The sequence below is a fragment of the Eulemur rufifrons genome, chromosome 14, assembly GCF_041146395.1.
Source record: "Eulemur rufifrons isolate Redbay chromosome 14, OSU_ERuf_1, whole genome shotgun sequence".
Classification (NCBI taxonomy): Eukaryota; Metazoa; Chordata; class Mammalia; order Primates; family Lemuridae; genus Eulemur; species Eulemur rufifrons.
Window position 1 is genome coordinate 26417084 of NC_090996.1, and position 19650 is coordinate 26436733.

The following is a 19650-nucleotide window of genomic DNA, read 5'->3' on the forward strand; positions in this document are numbered from 1 at the left end:
CTGGTGATCAGGCAGTTAAGTGGATGATTTTGCTTTTGAAATGCCTGTTACTTGTGTTATACTTCCATTTATCCCACTGTGTGCCTTATTTCCAGCACTTTTTAACCAAATGAGATTGGTACACCAAGGTTGGGGAAGCAGAGGAAGAGGCAGGCGGCACAGACTGCTGAATTCCAAACCACTGTCCCTTGCCTGCAAAGAGGCCTCACAATCTAGAATGCATTTCCCCTCTATTAGAAATTAAAGAGCAAAAATGAAGTAAAAACTAAAATGCTAACAGAAGTGCTATTATTCCCAGCTAACACACTGTAGGTTTCCTGCATTAATCTGCAGCATGAGGTCAGGAAGACAATGTTTTCAACACTCAGCCTTGGAAATTTACAGGAGCTTTGATAACTCTCTGGTTGGCTGCTGTTTCTGTTGCCATGGAAACAGACTGCTAAAAATGGGGCATGTTTCTTTAAACTGATCATACCTTCACACAAATTCCCTTCTCCTTTTTGTCAAAAGTTGGAATGAATTTAAAGTATGCTTCTTGTGGTATGACAGTCTGGTGTCAAGCCAGGGGCCTGATACAGAATGGCAGAGATAACATTAGCCTGTGGCAGACATACATAAAGATATCATAAATACATGCATTTTAAAAATCTCATTTGGTTAAAAACTGGTGGAAATAAAGCACACAGTATAAATGAGATAAATGGAAGCATAACACAAATAACAGGCATTTCAAAAGCAAAATCATCCACTTAACTGCCTGATCACCAGCAATGCAAAAGAGGTTAAAACAATATTTGATTTGTTTTTCAAACAATTAACTCTTAACCGATGGGGTCATGGTTGTTCTACGCCTGAACGTCTAGATTTCTTGCCTACATGGTTCCAAAAGAAGACAATGCTTATTTTTCTTATTTTGGGGGCAATAAAAAATTCTATATTCCGCCACTGTATTAGAATTTCAGTGTGCAGCTATGGGTAGAGGTGCTACGAGTTAAAGATCTGCTTCCTAATCCCTCTATTATACTATGAAAATGGGAGTTGTATAAAAGACTCTCAGATTTCCTAATATGAATTCCTAGGTGGGGTCTCTGAATACAAGAACAATCAACAATGAAACAGGAAAACAGTGGAATACTGTTTACCTCCAGTTTTTCTCAGAACAGTGAGCACACGCTCTTCTATAGAGAGGGGACTTGATCCAGGCTCAATATCTTGGATTTTCTTTCCATTTTGTGGATTCGGGAATGGAGCTAATACACACACACATGTATCTACATATATATTCCCATATATGCCGACACACACACGTGTGCAGTTAGCCCACCAAAACATAGAGACAACTGAGAACTGTCTTAACTTGTGTGTTATCCTAAAATCCTAGCCGGATGATGATGTACCAAGTAGCCATGCCCAGCATGGAGGGTCACCCTGTTACCCCTTGCCACACACACCGGCCAGTCATTGTTCAGGTATTACAATGGCGTGTTTTATAAAGACAGTACATGTAGAAAGATTCTGATGTTTGGATGCTTTTGGTGTTTAGACTCCAAGACAGACAATCTGCTGGCTCTACTGTTTCAATTCAAATAAACAAGAAAAGGACAACTCTAGCAGATGAACATGCACGCCAGAATTTAAGTTTCTATAATTCTCTAGATGAGAAATGTATTCACACTGACCAACAGGCAGAGACTGGACACTTATATCTCTTCAGAAATCTTATTCAGTTGGGAAATCACCAGCCTCTGCGTTCACCTGCTCTAGTAGCCTAGAACTTGGTTTTACTGTGCCCCAAACTGGAAAGGATGGCCGAGCAGAGCTTTCGCGCTGGCAGGGCGTGCTGTGTGTCGGGCACCACCCCAAGAGCTCTCCACACACCGTCTCATCTAACCTGCATAGCAGCCCTGCAAAGATGCGCACCGATGTTTATTTTCACAGAGGAATTAAGCACTTACCCAAGATCACACAGCTAGGGAGAGGCAGAGCCAGAATTAATGAGGAACATTTAGTGTCTCCACAGGATTCTTTTTCTAAGAAAACCCAAAAAACTCCAAAAACAAAACAAAAACTTAGCACACAAAAAGAAATACGTCCTAATATGCTATTATGCTATTAGTTTTTGCCACCATGTCATGTGACCACAGCAATGCTTTTGATCACACTGCCTCTATTTTGTAAGAAATTCTACACATCATAATTCTAATAGTCATATACATCAATAAGAATTCACTGGTGTTATGGACTGAACTGTGTCCCTCTCAAAGTCATGTGTTGAAGCTCTAACCTCCAGTGTGACTGTATTTGGAGACAGGGCCTTTAGGAGGTAATTAAAATTAAATGAGGTCATACGGTTGGGACCCTGGTGCGATAGGATTAGTGTCCACAAAGGAAGAGCCACCCGAGAGTGCACCCCTTCTCTGCCCAGGTGCGCACAGTGAGACGGCTACGAGCCAGGAAGGGAGCCCTCACCAGAAACCAAACCCTCCGGACATTCCAGCCTCCAGGACTGTGAGGAAAGTCATTCCTGCTGTTTAAACCATGCAGTCTGTGGTATTTTGTTAATGCAGTCTGAGCTGACTAATAAAACCGGGAAGACACAAAGAAATTGGAAGATTATTCTCTTTGCCATGCTGAAGCCTGTTAAAAAACCCCAATAAAGCTATCATTAGGAAACAACTGAAAACCCAACGTTTCAAACTTATCTGTATTGTTTTCCTGAAAGCTTTTAATAAATTAGAATGAAGTCATGATAGTACAGATGCTCCTTGACTTAGGATGGGTTTAAGTTGAAAACTGTAAGTCAAACAAATGCATTTAATACTCTGATACACCCATTGTAAAGTCCAAAAATCCTAAGTTGAACTACTTACTGTAAGTCGGGGACTGTCTTACCACATCACTGAGGTGAGAATGATATGATGAAATAGTAGCCAGTGCCTACCCTGGTACTCATATAGACTTCAAAGTGGTTTAAATGGTAAATTTGATGTACTTTTCTTCCTTCAGGTGACGGGATCAGGATAACCACTGGAGCCCCAAGAACCCTTTCCTGATTGTCTAACCCAGGAGATACCGCCCTTCTCTGAAACAACGTTTACTGAGTGACAAGCAGAAGTCATGGGCTCTGAGCCACAAACACAGTGGTGAACAAAACAGACCCAGCCCCTTCCCTCAAAGATCCTACGGCTCCCCTAGAAGGGGAGACAGACATTTAATAAAACAATCATGGTGGACACATAGGAAGACTAAATGGATCTGAGTTAGTCTGAGGAAGGGGCAGTGGTGCAGAAAACGGCCTGGCCTCCGTGAGAAGGCGACCCCTGCAGTGAAACTGGCAGGATGAGCTGCAGTTGCTCTGGCTGGGAGGTGGGATGGGCGGGGGGCAGGGGGGCGGGGTGGATTCCCAAGACAACAGTGATGATGCTTCTGGACACACAGGCAGGGCCTTTTACCCCATGGACTTCGGATTTTATTCCAGTACCATGGAGACCCACTACACGGCGTGAAGCAGCAGCACAACTGAGTAAGATCATATTTTAAGATGACAACTCTTGGTATCAGTGCAGGGTGACGGGGCGGGAGTAGAAGAGGAGGGGAAACCAGCGAGGCAACTCTGTCTCTGCTGGAGTACAGTCCTGTGAAGAAAGATTCTGTTTGAGAAAAGGGGACCTGGATAAGGGTGCTGGCCATGGTGATACAGCGCTGTGGACACATGAAATATTACTATCTTTGAGGCGGAACTGGCAGCTTTGGTGATAGGCTCTGCTGACAGGTTATGAAGAAGAGGTCAAGGAAGGTGTCAAGGATTGCCCCCACTTAGGTTCCTGGCATGAACCACTGGGTGGACAGAGGTGCCATTTACTGACATGGGAAGCCCTGGAAGAGTATGTTTGGTGGGAATAAAAAGCCCATCGGCCACGTCTGGGAGGTAGATGGCTGTCCAGGTCGGGAGCACAAGAGGAGCCTGGCCCTCAGTCTGTCGTGCTTGCTCGTTTGGAACAAAGCGTGTATATGGTTTTCTTCTGTTATCTTGTGTGTGTGTGTGTGTGTGTGTTAATTTCTACATTATCATTTACTTACTTTCTCACTAAAATAACAATTCGAGTCATCCAATAGTGACCTAGGAATCATCCTGTGCATGGGCAGCTGGTCTCACACACCTCAACAGTGCCTTAAAGGCAGCAATGTGTTACATTTTGGATGAGCCATTAATTTATAGTTGAATTATATCTGAAGGTGATAGTTCAAATTACTATATTCTGTTTAAGAAGGCAGGGAGGGGCATAATATTCTTTAAATACTTGTTCCTAATAATGTGTCATGTAAGTTCAGGTAGAGTATGCATGAGATAATTTCCATTATGCCAAAAAACTGATCCTTTGGTAAAGTTATTTATTTAATCTATAGTCCCAGGTTGGATTACTCAGAATATCTTAGACAAATGTTCATTTTCTTCTTAAATTCTACTCTAGACAAGTCCCAGGTACAATATGTTAATCCACTCCACTGTTTGCTAGGCAACCTACCACACACTTCCACCCACTTCATATCAGCTGTTATTAACCAGTCTGTGGCAGAATTGGGAATGTGGCCCCCAAATCTGTAACTTCTCCCTATTCCTGACACACATGGTCGAGTCATGTAATGACAGGAGCCCAGATACCCAAGTCACCTCCTCAAGGACAGCTGCCTAGGACTGCCGTCCAACCCACACTGGACTGTGTAATGAGCAAGAAATATACTTTGACTGGTTAAAGCACTGCATTTTAGGGTTGTTAGAGCAGCTTTAGTCCAAGTAATTAATACACAACCCAGTCTTCTTTCTGTGGTATCTTATTTTCACCATCAGAGAGCCAAACATCAGTTATTCCTCTTTCACTTCGCTTGCTACCATTTTACCTTTGTTCAATATGGAATATAGCTAGCAGCATTGGTATTATGATTCATTTGTCTCAATAATGACTCATTAAAACACTTATCTGAATTAAATCATCTCAATTTATTTGATTTTCCTGAAAATTCATAATCATCAATTCTTCAGTTGTCAAGTCAGAGTGGCTTATGATATCCTTCTTAGTTGTAGATCCAGAAATTAATTTAAATCTCATGCATGTTGAGCATAATTAGAAAATGTTCAAAGCCTTTGGTAGACAAGTTAAAATTTCAGATTCCCTATTGCTGCTTTGACAAAAGAAACTAGTCTAAAGAGAATTCTCTATTTTGAATTTGTTCAGGGGAATTCATGACATTTATTGCTATTCTCACCTAGAGCAGAAAATAATTAAATTCTCCTACTGTATGCATTGGTTGGTATTTATCAAAAAGTTTATATAAACATTAACTGAACTGTGAGGTGATATGCCTTACTATCCAAACAATTCTCTGGTACGTGATGACAATTCATAGGTGGTCAAGCACTTAAAACTCTTTCCTTTTCTAAATTTTCAAAAGGTATTAAATTTTCTTATTAAGGTTATCATATAAATTCTTGAATCTTACGGTATTTGCTTATAAAGTCTGTTCTTCCAATAATGAGTTCAGCCAACTAGCACTGTCAACAATTACAGGGGGAATTCTAAATATCCCAATATAAGCAAGAAAGAAAGCAATGACTTGAGAAGCACAGTCTTCCAATCTCTGACAGTAGACATATGTCGGAAACACCAGAGAGACCAAGCTTGTGTCTATGTGGTTAAATGAACCAAAATTTATCTTTTCTTCATTACCCAAAAACACTGATTCAGACATTAAAAAAAAAAAATTCTAGGCTGAGTGTGGTCGCTCATGCCTGTAATCCTAGCACTTTGGGAAGCTGAGGCAGGAGGATAACTTGAGGTCAGGAGTTTGAGACCAGCCTGAGCAACACAGTGAGATCCTGTTTCTAAAAAAAAAAAAAAAAAAAAAAAAGGAAAAATTAGCCAAGCGAGGTGGTGCACACCTGTAGTCCCAGCTATTCAGGAGGCTGAGGCAGGAGGATCACTTGAGCCCAGGAGTATGAGCTTGCAGTGAGCTATGACCATGCCACTGCACCCTAGACTGGGCAACACAGTGAGACCCTGCCTCAAAAAAAAAGAAAAAGAAAAAGAAAAAAACAATTTTTAGAGATTGCTCTTTCAAACAAACAAAAATCAAGTTTGTAAAAAAATGAGCAGAAAACCAAACACTGTGGATATAAACATATAATAGACATTTTTAATATGTGTCCCTTAACACATTAACTACTAGGCATTATTAATAGTCATTTATACATTTGTCTCTTCTGACAAAACAGCATAGGTTCTAATCGGACTCTGGGACAGTAAGTCAATCAAAGGCACCTGAACAACTGCTGCCACCTCAATCAACTTCCATGGGTTAATCCAGCTGATGTATGCCCAATGCCTCAGAGCAGACGAAGCTTGCCAGGGGCTTGTCCCAGTGTTATATTCTATAAATCTGATAAGCTGAACACTGGTGTTCACCTGCAGGCAGGAGCTGTGACACACTGAATTTCAGGAGTTCAATTTTGCACAGGGAACCAAGTTATTTTCTTACAACTCCTTTCTACAAAACTTATTTTTTCCATTCTAATTAAATCCAGATTGGACTCTTTCAGTGTCACTAACTTTGAGGTAGCGGATCACCCTCACACCTATATATATTGTTTCACCCTCTGCCCTATCTATTGAAGAAAATGAGTAGAAATATATAGTTTATTAAGATATAAAGCAACACCTAGCTCAATGCAATTGTGAGACAGATTGATCATCCAATTGTTTCTGTGGATCATTCTGAAATACGAAATTTCTCTCCCCTACCTCTTTATATCTATGAATTTACATGACAAGATAGACAATATTTCTATTTTTTAAATACATACAGGATTATTAAATAGAAAAAGTAACAAAGAATTAAAAAACCAAATAAGAAGAGGGATGAGAAACTGGCTATTTAAACCGGGCAACTCATAAAAACACTATGAAGTAAATACGGTTTCTCCTCCTTGTATAAATGAGGAAATTAAAGCTCAGAACAGTGAACCCATCCAGGGTCACAAAAATAGTAAATGGTACACCTGGGATTTGAACCCAAGTCTGTCTCACTCCAGAGTCCATGCTCTTTTGACATGAGGCTACTGCACCTGTGTAAACTCAACACGTAGTCAGAATTGTTAGGCAAAGAATCTATACATTATGTAATCACCTTAGCTCTGTTTAGCTGTTCCTCTTGATGATTCTCCTATCCTGTTTTTATATTTTAACCCTTGCTTTCTATGCTCCTTAACCACACTCTGCTGTTGTGACATCTTTTTACTTTCCTACTCCATTTTCTTCTACTTTCCCAGCTTTTCAAGTAGCACAAAAATTGTTTTAAATTTGTATTAATAATAGGAGCTTAAAACTTGAATTTGATTTAAATGATGCATGGATAATTCTCAAACTTTTTAAAAACTGATGACTTTAAAAATTGAAGTTCCCCTCAACGAGTTTCCGGAAATGTGTCCTAAAACTCCCCTGGTATTGATTTTTGTGAGAATCTACAATGAGGCAAGCTGCGCACAAGCAGAGGCAGCCCCATTGTTCGGTTCCCAGCAACAGCTATTTATATGTGTGTCATTTGTTTCCATCTAGGAGTTTTTTTTTTTTTTTCCAACCCATACCCAAAAGTAGTTCAACTCCAGCAAATCCAACTATTGTTTCTTCTTCTTATCTTTTAAATCTGTAACAATCTATCATCACATTCTCATATTCGAAATGTCTGAGAGGGGGAATAAAAGGAGGAATACCCCTTTGGAAGAAGCCCAAAGTGCTGCTCAGGCTGACTAACTCTGCATTCACTCTCTGTTCTCTATAAGATGAGCCAGAGCAAGTGGGGAGGTGTGGGGGCGGCTGATAGCAGGAGCTGAAAGAAGGGAGAAAGAAAAAGGGATATTGCAGGGGTTTTGCCTCCCAAAGAGGACTAGAAAACCAATTTTCAAATTAAACAGGCATTGGGAAGGGTGACCCTCATGTCTCAAATTTAGGAAAAACTTATTTTCTCTAGACCCCGAATTTTCTTAAACCATGGTCCTGGATCTCCAGCTGCTACAGTAAAGCAAGCCATGCACTGGTTAGCCTCACTTCAGTGTGCCTGGACAGAGGGCAGCACTGCCCATACCTTTGGCCATTTCCTTAGATCAATCAGTGAGGTACCTGCACAGTGTCACTGGCAATAATAATTGACAGTATTCTCAAGCTTATTCTTTGCTTGCTCTGTTAAAAAAAAAACAAAGCTATGCAATGTGCTTTTTAAAACAAAAATGATGCAATGCAATGCACTGCATCATTTTAGGATTTAATTAAGAAAGGCTACTTTTTTGGATTTAAATAAAGCATAACATAAACATCTTAACTGGAAAAAAAAAAAAGGGTATTTTCCTGGAATTATGTGTTTGTAAACCCCAAAAGCAGCAGTGTTCTGACAAATATTGAAAAGGAAAGGGTCTCTCCAAAAAGGCATAGGGGGCAAAAAAAAAAAAAAAAACCCAAAAAATAAAAATTAGAGAAAATACACAACATGAACCTGAAAAAAATTTACCAAAACAAGGACTGGTTTCATAAGTCCCCTTACCATATTAATTACTGCAAAATCCCTACAGTTCGACCAGCTATGAATCTTTAGCAACAGCTACCGAGAACAGCGTTAAGCTTTCATTTCAAAGAACTCAGCCCGTGGAAGGTACATGAGTGAATAGCGAGCAGACACACGCATGGTAAGCAGACACACACGCTCAGCCTGGCTGATGGGAACATGAATTTGGCAGTTTTGCCCTTGTCCACAGACAGACTGACCTTCCTTGAGACTTTTCTGGTTGCTCCCCTCAAGGCATTCCTTTTCTTTTAATGGTTCAAAATCCCCAGCAGTTAAAATCTCTGGGAAGCCCTGTTGCTGCTTCTTGGAGCTATCGATCATGGTGAGAGGCTTCTGGAGACAGGCAGCATCAAGCAGGAGAAAAGCTTAATTTGCAGAACAGCAGAGAGCGGTGCTCAGAACACTGGTCCCTGGGTCCTTGGTTGCACCCCACAATACCCCAATCACTGGACAATTATGTCGTTAAGCAGCTGAAGGCAGCCATTACCCTTTAGTTCCCAGCTTGACCTGCAAATACACTCATGCCGCTGGAAGCCCTTAACTCTCTCCCACGTCGGGAGGCAGAGCCACACAGGCACGATTCTAAAATCCCACCCCTTTTCCCAGCCAGCCCCCTTCCCCTTGCCATTCCAGCTTCCCCCGCGCTGGATACTTCCATCTGCAGTTTGATGGTCCGAATCATCTGACAAACACTGAGTCAAGCAGTTAAAAATAAATCCTCGAGTTGTTAAAAGAGAAGACTTTGCTGATACCTAAGACGACAGACTGCTGCTGCCTGTGGTCTCTCTTCGGCTCTCTATAAACACAGCCACGGGCTGTGGAGATACTTTATATCGGCCAGACCAGCAAATTCATTACTCATTAAGTTCTCCAGCTAAACAAACGGCAGTCTAGGGCATCTGAAGGAAGCAGCTCTTATCTCACCAGAGGCACCACACTAAATAAACATGCTACTAGCAGATCTGGTGAAAACAGAGTTCGCTCACTACCAAAGTTCCTCTGTGGTGTGCTTTTTGCTGCATACGGCTCTTCCTGGCAAAGCCAGTGTTCTTTGTAATAGGGAAATGTACTGAAATTGCAGCTTTCTTCCTCCGGCAGTTCAGACCCGAGCAGCAGTTTTCCTTTGTACCACTAGTCGGCTGAGAGACTTAACATCGCCATGGTTTTTTTTTTTTTTTAAGGAAAAATCTCCTCCCCTGTATTAAAAGCAGCGACACTGAGAGCTTCTATTTCATGACAGATTCAACCAGCGACCAGCCCAACTTTAATTTCACACGAGCTATCAAGGACAGGCAACTCTCCTGCAAGCCACAGGCTGCAAAGTCACCAAAGCCCAAATAGGCTGCTGTTTACAACATGTGAGGGACACTGCTGGAAGGAAGTCTCTAGGTATGGGAATTCCAGGCAAATGTGGAGACAAGCCTGTTTCTGTGTACACCAAATATATATTTGTAGACAAAATAATCTAATTGTTTAATGGTTCAAAGTATGTGCCTTTGCAACGAGCTCCCATAAAACTCACTAGAGGCTGTAAGAGCAGTAGACAGTGAGTCCTGTTCCATGAGGGATCCATTTTGTTCACTTTTTTACAGTCAACATCTAGCAGAGTGCCTGGAATATGAGGAGTTCTCAATAAATACTTGTTACATGATTGAGTGAATGAATAAAACCAGAAGAAAGTGCATCAGGAGAACTTCTTTGGATAATACTTAGAGTTCTAATGAAGTCCTAGACAATGATTAGGAGCCACTAATTTTAGATGAACAACTAAATAAATGTTCTCTAAAGGAAGCACATTTTTTTCTTTCAAAGAAAATATACAGATACATTTTAATTATGCACCTGATGTGACTCTCCTACGGGATGAAGAAAGGCTTACATTTTTACTGCCAAAAAAAATCAATATTCTTTTCGTAACTTAAACACAGATGGGGCTAGATGCAGCACTCTGTCCTTTGTCCGTGGTTCCAAGGCTGGTACCCACTAAGCCTGCACTATTCCAGAAAGACAGCTGTCTATCCTTGTCCAGCATCTCGCAAGACATGTTTCTTGTCAACTGAGATTCCTTCTGAAGGAATTTAAGCCCACCCTTGGTAGTCCAAACCTCTGCAGGAACGAGCTTATCACACTTCTCAAAAATTCCCTCAAACATTCTGCTACTATCTCTGATCCAAAGGCCTGTATTCTTTTAAATAAACTACTCCTGTGCTGTTAAAAGAATAATAAAAATAACCATCATTTTTTTGAGGACATTCTTTAGGCTACTCACTTAATTAGATATTTTGTCAAGTTTATCTCATTTAACCTCCAACAATCCTTGGGATCACTATGATTATTTGTTCCTCATAGACATTTTACAAATCAAGACCAAAGTCACAAAGCTTGTAAGTGGCAGGTCTGGGCAGACCAAAGCCCAAGTCTGTCCATGGCCTTGCACTGCCTGTTGTCTTCTAGAATATGCTCCACCTCCAGGCAGGCTCCAGTTTGATCTTGGACAGGTTTAACAGCAGAAGCCATAACTTTTATAGCCTCCTAGTAATTCTACTCCTGATGAGAGAAAAGAGAGCCAGCATAATCACACTAAAATGATTTTATGAAAGCATTTTAACTTTTCATGAAATAATAACAATAGTAGCCAACTTTACTTGGTGCTTACTATGTGCCACAGTCTAAATGCTTTCTATACATTATCTCATTCACTCTGTTGATAGACTTGTTATCCTGATTTACAGATGGGAAAACTGAGGCTGAGAAACATCAAATAGTTTCTCAGAGGCGGAATATCTTCCAAGGGATAGCCAGGATTTCAAAGCAGGCAGTGTGGCTCCATTCTTAATTACTTTGCAAAATGAACAACAATCATTTCACATCAGGAAACTAAGGGGAGGGAAGGGACAACAACAATAAAAACATAAACCCCAACATTGTCTTTTTTAGGATATTGCTTTTAAATCCTGAAAAATGCCCAACTGTTTTTAGGCCACAGGTGTAGGAACCTGAGTAGATATACAACTACACCAGCCACTTTGAAATTCTTTACTGGCTGCGTGTGTGTGTATTCTGTGTCTGTAGAATGTGTTTTTAAAAAGTTCTTTTTTAAGGAGCCTCTGTCTGCTTGTTATTTTTATATCTGATAAGTATCAAAAAATCCCAATAAGGAAACACATTGTCCTGCTGTAGATTTATATTAAAGTCTTGTCTTTGCAGTTTTGAAAGAAAATAATTTCTCTAGTGGCGAATGTACCTGAAAGAACACTTATTTTGCTATTAAAAATTTTTGAAATAATTTCAAATTCACAGAGCATTTCCCCCCAAATCACCTGTGAATAAGGTCAATGTGATACCTCTTTACCCTAAGTACACGAATTTCTACAAACCAGGCTATTCTCCTACAGAACCACAGTATGAACATCAACATCCAGAAATTAACATTGACGCGTCACTACCGTCTAACCACAGACTCCATTTAAGTTCCACCAATTGTCCCAACAATATCCTTTACAGTGAAAGGATCCAAGCCAGGATCACATAGCGCATTGAGTTACCAAGTCTCTGGTTTTCTTCCATCTCAAACAATCCCTCAGTCTTTCTTCACTTTTCTTTCCTTGAATTTTAAAGATTACAAGCTAGTTATTTTATAGCACTAATTATTTTGTGGAGAGGTACTTTGAGAACAAACCATTGATGTACTCAGCCGAATTATTTATCACTGTGATGGTTGCCAAATGGTGATTTTGAAAATTCCCACATTCCTTCCACATTTACTAGTGGCACATCCTATTGTAAGAAAAAGAAGTCTCTTTACACGGTTTATTTTACCTTTTTATATGAGCATGGGCGCATGGGTTATAACTTGTTACTATCACTAGTCATTCTGATGCCCAAATTATCCCACATTTGGCTAGTAGGGACTTTCACAGTTTCTTATTGTCATGACGCTATTGTTCTTTGAGCGCCGTCTTACTTGCCGGCACAAAATGTCTCAGGCTTATCTTGTGCTCACTGCTACAGGGTGTCTCTGTTTCCAGACCTCTGTAGACAGAGCTGGGGAAGGTGTGAGTTCACACACACCATACACAGATTTACATCTCTCCATATTAAGGGATGTAAATACGCATCTGCATTTATTTACATATATTAAGAACCCTGAGTTTGCCCCAATTCCTCCAAATACACTCCAGTGCCACAGGTTCATTCTCATTTTCTCTTTTCTACATTTGCAGTCTCCTTCTCCTACAGGGAGAACCTTGTCTCCCATGGTGTCTGCCCCTCCGCCCATGGACAGAGACACCCTGTACAGCCCACCACTGCCACTGCTGTAGCCAAACCCTGTGCAGATGCCTCCTCACCCTACACTGGCCCACTGCTCCCTCTCCCACAGGCCAGTTGCTTGGCTCAGCCCCACACAGTGTCTTTCGGATTAACTCAGGGAGGGAGAGAGGGAACTTGCATTACCTCTCAGTGAGAGAAGCCCTCAGTTGTCACATGAATTGCTTTCCAGTAGGTTTGTCCTTGTTCCTTACTGCATGTGCTACATCGTCTTCACTGTCACTTGGCTCTACTGTCATGAGTGGCATTTAACTTCAAATGATATGTGATTAAAGTCACTTCTGCTATAAATCTGCTTCCACAGTGTTTGTGTGTACGCAAACTCAAAAGAGTTGTTTTAGTATGAAACAGACTACCATAAATCAAATCAGTTTTCCCACCACCCCAAGCCCAGATACTTAGTAAGTGTGAGAAAAACTGTATGGCTTAGAGACTTGGAACAATCCAAGAAAGCCTTTAGGGAATTAGAACACAAACAAACGCAGCTCGAGAGACTTACAGAAAAACTTGGCAGAGTGAATAAATGCTTACAAAACTGCTGATAAAAAGGTTACTGCTGGGATGATGCTGCACTTCAAAAAAAACCTGAGAATATTATCAACTGGGTAATGTTCCATCAGTGTAAAAGCATTCAAAAGTAATGAATAAAGCAATGACTAACAAATGCAAAGAGACTGCTAAATACTGAGGCACATTTCTCTGGTGGCATTCTTGACATGGAGATTGAGAGATGACAACCTTTTTTTCATCTTCCACATCTCAGTTCTCGGTACCAGATCCTCAGCAGCTAGTCACTGACGTGAATAAGCGTCACACAGGCTGAGCCACAGTACTATAAAATCCACACAGACAATTACATTGGATGCATTTAGGAGGAAAAAAAAAAATCTCAGTCTAGGTTTCACCGAAAGTATTTCTCTAAGGCTACCATATTTTTAGTAAGATACATATTTGATCCTTATTTTTCTCCTTTGTAACATTATAAACACCACCATAAAATACCATATATTTATGTCACTACTAAATGGTTATGGTAAATCCTAACAGTTAATTTAAAATATGTTTTTTATAAAAAAGGACAATTAAAGAGTGATACCTCTTGTCTGTTATCCTCCATGGCTATGTGTTGGCTAGGTTTAGGGTGTCTCTGGCAAGACATACACGCACATACATAAACGCAGACCTGCACACTAGCTGTAACACCATACACACCTTTTACGTTTTCCAACTACAGCCCCCAAAGGCTGCAGCCCAGGTGCAGATAAAGTTAATCATTTTTTTTGGTTTGGTACTTAATATCTTCTGGTGTGTTCCTACTACTTACGATTTCATTAGCTTAAAATTTAAATTTGTTAAACATGCAGAAAGCCCTGCTGATACTTTTTCACTTAATTGGAATAATGAATAGAAAAACTGGTTTAAGAAGTATGAGACTCACTGGGACTAAGAAATTGATATTTGAAAGACTTTAATGCTGTTTAGTCACCTCATTGATACAAATACATCTACGATGCCATTCAAAACAACTCACTGAAGGTCAGCGAGTACGTACCAAGAGCATTCTACACACTGGGGACCCTGTTAGGTGTGCGGGACACAGTCTTTGTTATGGTCTAGACTTTTTTACCATTTCTGACTACTACCTTTCTCCTCTTTCCATTGTTTTACTCTTATTAGAATGCTCTTTATACCAGTGTTTCTGTAACCACCTGTGGTTAGGAGGAATATTTTAAAATTTCCAGTCTGCTGTGGACCAATATGTGGTCCCCCTGTGCATGACTGGTAAGGTCACGTCATAACAGTTTGGCAACATCCAGACTGATCTGTACTCTGTCCAACAAGAGGAGTCCACAAATCGTGCACTTGAGTGTTTTACCAGGGTCATATTGCCATAGAAGTTTCTAAACACTATTTCTCAAGTTACCTCACAGGGGACTGTTAACACCCTAGTTGCATTTCTCTTCCTTAGTTATCTTTAGATCTAGGATAAACTATTTCAACCACTCTAAATTCTTTCAAAGTCTTGATATTCTGCCATTGCACCTTGTCTATCCTCTGTTCCTAAATGACTAATTGTGGTCAGGCAATCAACCATAAGGTCTGGGAATTGGGTAGAACAAACACTAGGACATAAATCTCAGGAGTCCAAAGCTGTGTTCTTGAGTGTTCACGAATTCTTTAAGAAAATGCAAACATTTTATAATCAAGTGTTGCCATACATAGAAATGAAAAATAAAGAAAAGTCAAACTTTCTTCGGCGGGGGACAGTCTCACTGTCACCCCGGGTAGAGTGCAGTGGCATCATCATAGCTCACAGCAGCCTCCAACTCCTGGGCTCAAGTGATCCTCCTGCCCTCAGCCTCCCAGGTAGCAAGGCATGTGCCACCATGCCTGGCTAGTTTTTCTATTTTTAGTAGAGATGGGGTCTCCCTCTTGCTCAGGCTGGTCTTGAACTCCTGACCTCAAGCAATCCTCCCGCCTTGGCCTCTCAGAGTGCTAGGATTACAGGCGTGAGCCACCACGCCTGGCCGAAAGTCAAACATTGTGATGATGACATATTCAAGCCTAGAGAAGGCAAAATGATACCCACTTGCAGTAGTTTGCATAGAGAAAAGAGACGGGAGGAATGAGTCATCATGGCATATGGCAGTACAGATGCCAAGCCTGTGCTAGGCAGTGAGTACCTTTGTCAGGTGTCAAGCAGCAATCACATTTATATAAAAATGTTTCATGTCACAGTAAGTTAATACTGATTTGAATTTCATTAGCATCGTGGATGTCTGTAATTAATATGTAAAGTGTTTTGGTTTTGTAGCTGTGTTAAGTGCTACTAAGCACCAAGGAGTTTATACTTCATTTATGATTGCACGTGATCCAGCAACATTATACTAATAAAAACCGAGTCATCTAATTGTTTTCAAAAGGTTTGCATATTACTTAAGTTTGTGAAACACTACTTCACTGTACAACTCAAATGGGGAGAGGAGATCCATTTACTCTACTGCTTAGCTTCCATAACATTATCTTGAGGTAGGAATTAAACATTTGCCTTTGTTTACATAATCTGACTGGGTGTCCAATTTTACCATTTTGGGAGTCACGACAAAGGCAGAGAGAACCAAAATGCATAGCTTGAGAAATTAAAGAGCCAAAACAACTATCCAAATGCAACATAAAGTCATGTCATGCCCTCACCGAAGCTCCAAAGTGTTTCCTTTGTCTCTTACTGACTACTTTGAATCACCTGCACCTCTGTTCCACAGGGTTTTCCTTCTCAAGATCACCCTGCACTACCACCCTCATATCTTTCTTAGGATGTAACTGGGACCCCTAGATTCACAAACAATACTGAGGTCTTCAGACATAAACTCAATTCCACCTTCCTTCCCCCTCCCATTCTTCCTGCTGTCTTTGAGGAAGAAGTAATCTTTTTTCTTGCCATAGGGAATCCAGACAATTTGTTTAGGACTATAATCCCTTCCGCCTACTTACAAAACTGTGATCGATAAAGTATACCTCTCCACTAGGATCTTTCATACCTACCAAGATATCTGCCTTTCCCGTTACACTCCTCTTTTTTCTAATCTCCTAAAATTCTGACTCCCCATTTCTATACTCTCTCCCTTATAATCTCAACCTTGCACTGGCATCCACTATCAACTCTCGGCACACATACACACACCCTACCTCCGGATCATGTACTTCTCGCTTTCTAAATGAGTTTTCTTTCTGGAGATAAGATACCCTTGATTTTAAGATTATATGGCATACTCAAGACGAAATCATCGAATATTATAACACAGGCTTTGCTTTACTTTTGTGGAAAAACAGAAGATTAAAAAACAGAAAACACAATGGCATGTAATGGGCTAGCCTAGACCTCAGGTTGCTCCAGCTCCGAACAATGCACTTAAAACCCATGTCATGCTATCTTGTCTTTACAGTCTCAATCCCTCAAACAAACACCATGATGCTCAATTAATACTGCCTCCAAATAAACAAATGTCACTCAACTTACCAAAACTCTGTGCCTCTCCTCTATCTACTTAATTCAGCTTGCATTTCTTAGCTTGGCATTCAAAGCCACCGATGCTTTGTCTCCCCCTTCCTGAACAGCATTAACTCCCTACATGTTCCCTATCCTTCAGCTAAATCAAACAGCTTAGTATTTCCCCATACACTCCCAGCTGTTGTCTTGGCTCAAGTTTTTTCTTCTGCCTGGAATTTCCTATTTCCAATGTCTGCGCGTGGAAACCGTACTCAATCTTCCAGCATGAGTTCTAGTATCAATTTCTTTTACAAGCTTCCCAGGATGTCTTTCTCTACCCCTAAGACTCAAGGCTTTCCCTCTGCATACTCCGAACACTCCAGATACCTGTCATCAGAGGACTCAGAACTCGGCGTAATGATGATAATGAAGATGATGATGCTAGTTGTTGATGTTTACATGTCACTGTTTCCTGCAGCACTGTATTTATGCATGGTGTTAAGTGCTTTACGTACATTAACTCTGTTAACTCCATTCAATAGCTCTAGCTACCAGTACCTCCATTTTATAGTGAGGCACTGCAAGCCTAAGTCACTTGTCCACCTACACAACTTTCGAGAAGTAGAACGGGAGATTTTAACCTAGTCAGTGTGTTTTCAGTCTACTATCTCTCCTCAATGGGTTCTGTGAGAGAATTAAGCCCTAACACCCAAAAGCATCTACCGTACATAATAATTTATTAATAAATTCCTTCCTGAAATCTCTAAAATGGTATTAGGTATGTCATCCTTGGGCGACTTGAGAAGATAGTCATTCAAACCACATTTGCAGAGTTTAATTCTCTCACAGAACCTGGGCTGAGAAAAGCTGGATGTGTTTACTCCCTTGTGTTTTCTCTCAACACCTGTCAATATTTCCATATTCCTGACATCCCTTCCCCATCTTGGTTTGCAGTCTTTCAAGCTGAACCTCCATCTCATTCATCTTTTTATTCCTATGAGATCTATTCCAGTGTTTTAAAATTTTTCACATGGTCAAGTTTCTCTTCAATTAAGTAAATTCTTACAATTTAGCAGTTCAGGCTAGTTGATAAGCATCTTCCTTATAATAAGCTAACAACTAAAACTACCTGTTTTATATGTATATTTTTTCTTTTTTTTTGGTTGTGTCTTATAGACACTTCAAAATCAATTTTACTGAGATATAATCTGAAGACAATGAGGTATATCCATTTAAAGTGTATGAATTGATGAGTGTCAAGTGAGGTGTGAAACCTCAACCACATGCAAGACATGGGACACTTTCATCATTCCCAAAAGATTCTTCTTGCCCCTTTAAAGTACCTCCTTCTGCCACCCCTAGTTCCAGATAATCACTGATCTGCTTCCTATCACTATAAATTAGTTTGCCTTTTTTAGAATTTCAGTAAATGGAATCATACAGCATGTAGTCTTTCTTGCTTGAATTCTTTCACTCAGCATAACGATTCTGAGATTCACCTTTGCTATTGCATGTATCAGCAGTTGGTTCCATTCTATTACGGAGTAACGTACTGTATGCATGTACATTTTGTTTATCCAGTCCTCTGTTGGTGGACATTTGGGTAGTTTTCAGTTTTGAGCTACTATGAATAAATCTGTCATGAACAGTTGTCTATTCACCTTTGTGTAGATATTTATATTCATTTCTTTTGTATAAAGCCTTGGTCATATAGCAGGTATATGCTTAGCTTTTGAAGAAATCAGGGTTTCTTCAATAGAACTTTATTGGTAGCTTTATTTGTAATAGCCAAAACCAGCAAACAACCATTTATCCATTAGTGAATGAATGAATACATTTTGGTATATGCATAAAGGGAATACTACTCAGCAATAAAAACAAACTACATACAACAACATGGATGAATCTCAAAATAATTATGCTGGAGAAGCCAGACAAAAAGAGCACATACCAAATATGATTCCGTTTATAAATAAATTTTAGAAAATGTAAATTAATTATTAGTGACAGAAAACAGATCAGTAGTTGCCTGGAGACGGTGATGGAAAGAGGAATGGATTACAAAGGGGCATGAGGAAATTTCGAAGGGTGGTGAAAATGTTTGTTATCTTGATTGTGGTGATGTTATCACAGGTGAATACATGTGTCAAAATTCCTCAACTTGGGTCGGGTCCTGTGGCTGACACCTATAATCACAGCACTCTGGGAGGCTAGGCCAGGAGGACCGCTTGAGGTCAGGAGCTTGAGACCAGCCTGAGCAAGAGCGAGACCTCATCTCTACAAAAAAAACAGAAAACTTAGTGCGGCACGGTGGTACGTGCTGTAGTCCCAGCTACCTGGAAGGCTGAGGCAGGAGGATCGTTTGACCCAGGAGTTTGAGGTTGCAGAGAGCTATGATGACACCTCTGTACTCTAGTTAGGGTGACAGAGCAAGACTCCGTATTAAAAAAAAAAAAACTCCTCAACTTGAAATATGCGCAGTTAATTATATGTCAATTATAGTTCAATAAATTTGTTTTTTTTTTAACTACAAAACCCACAATGGTACTTGTAGGAACAAAGAGAGACATTTCTTTATGTAATACAATAACCCTGAAACTGTCTCTACTATTTACAAAACTTTAACGCAATAGAAGATTATTTACCTGGTGTCTAAGCCATGAAAACAACTGAGTAGCAGAACTGCTCCAAAAGATCTTAAAAAAATAAAAAAACCAAACAAC

The 19650-nt window shown here is 40.2% G+C and overlaps 1 protein-coding gene across 3 annotated transcripts in view; it reads right to left on the bottom strand.

The window, feature by feature from the left end:
• MRTFB (myocardin related transcription factor B) overlaps nt 1–19650 on the bottom strand; it is a 173618-nt gene that overhangs the window by 54477 nt on the left and 99491 nt on the right. Inside the window, exon 1 of one of the 3 annotated variants that reach the window (XM_069486906.1) lies at nt 8811–8931. The exons of 1 other annotated variant lie outside the window; for it this stretch is intronic. In XM_069486906.1, coding sequence (XP_069343007.1) covers nt 8811–8931 — 121 coding nt within the window. Of the gene's footprint in view, nt 1–8810; nt 8932–9097; nt 9159–19650 lie in introns of those variants that run through there. One more of the 3 variants, XM_069486907.1, reaches the window with a different exon arrangement.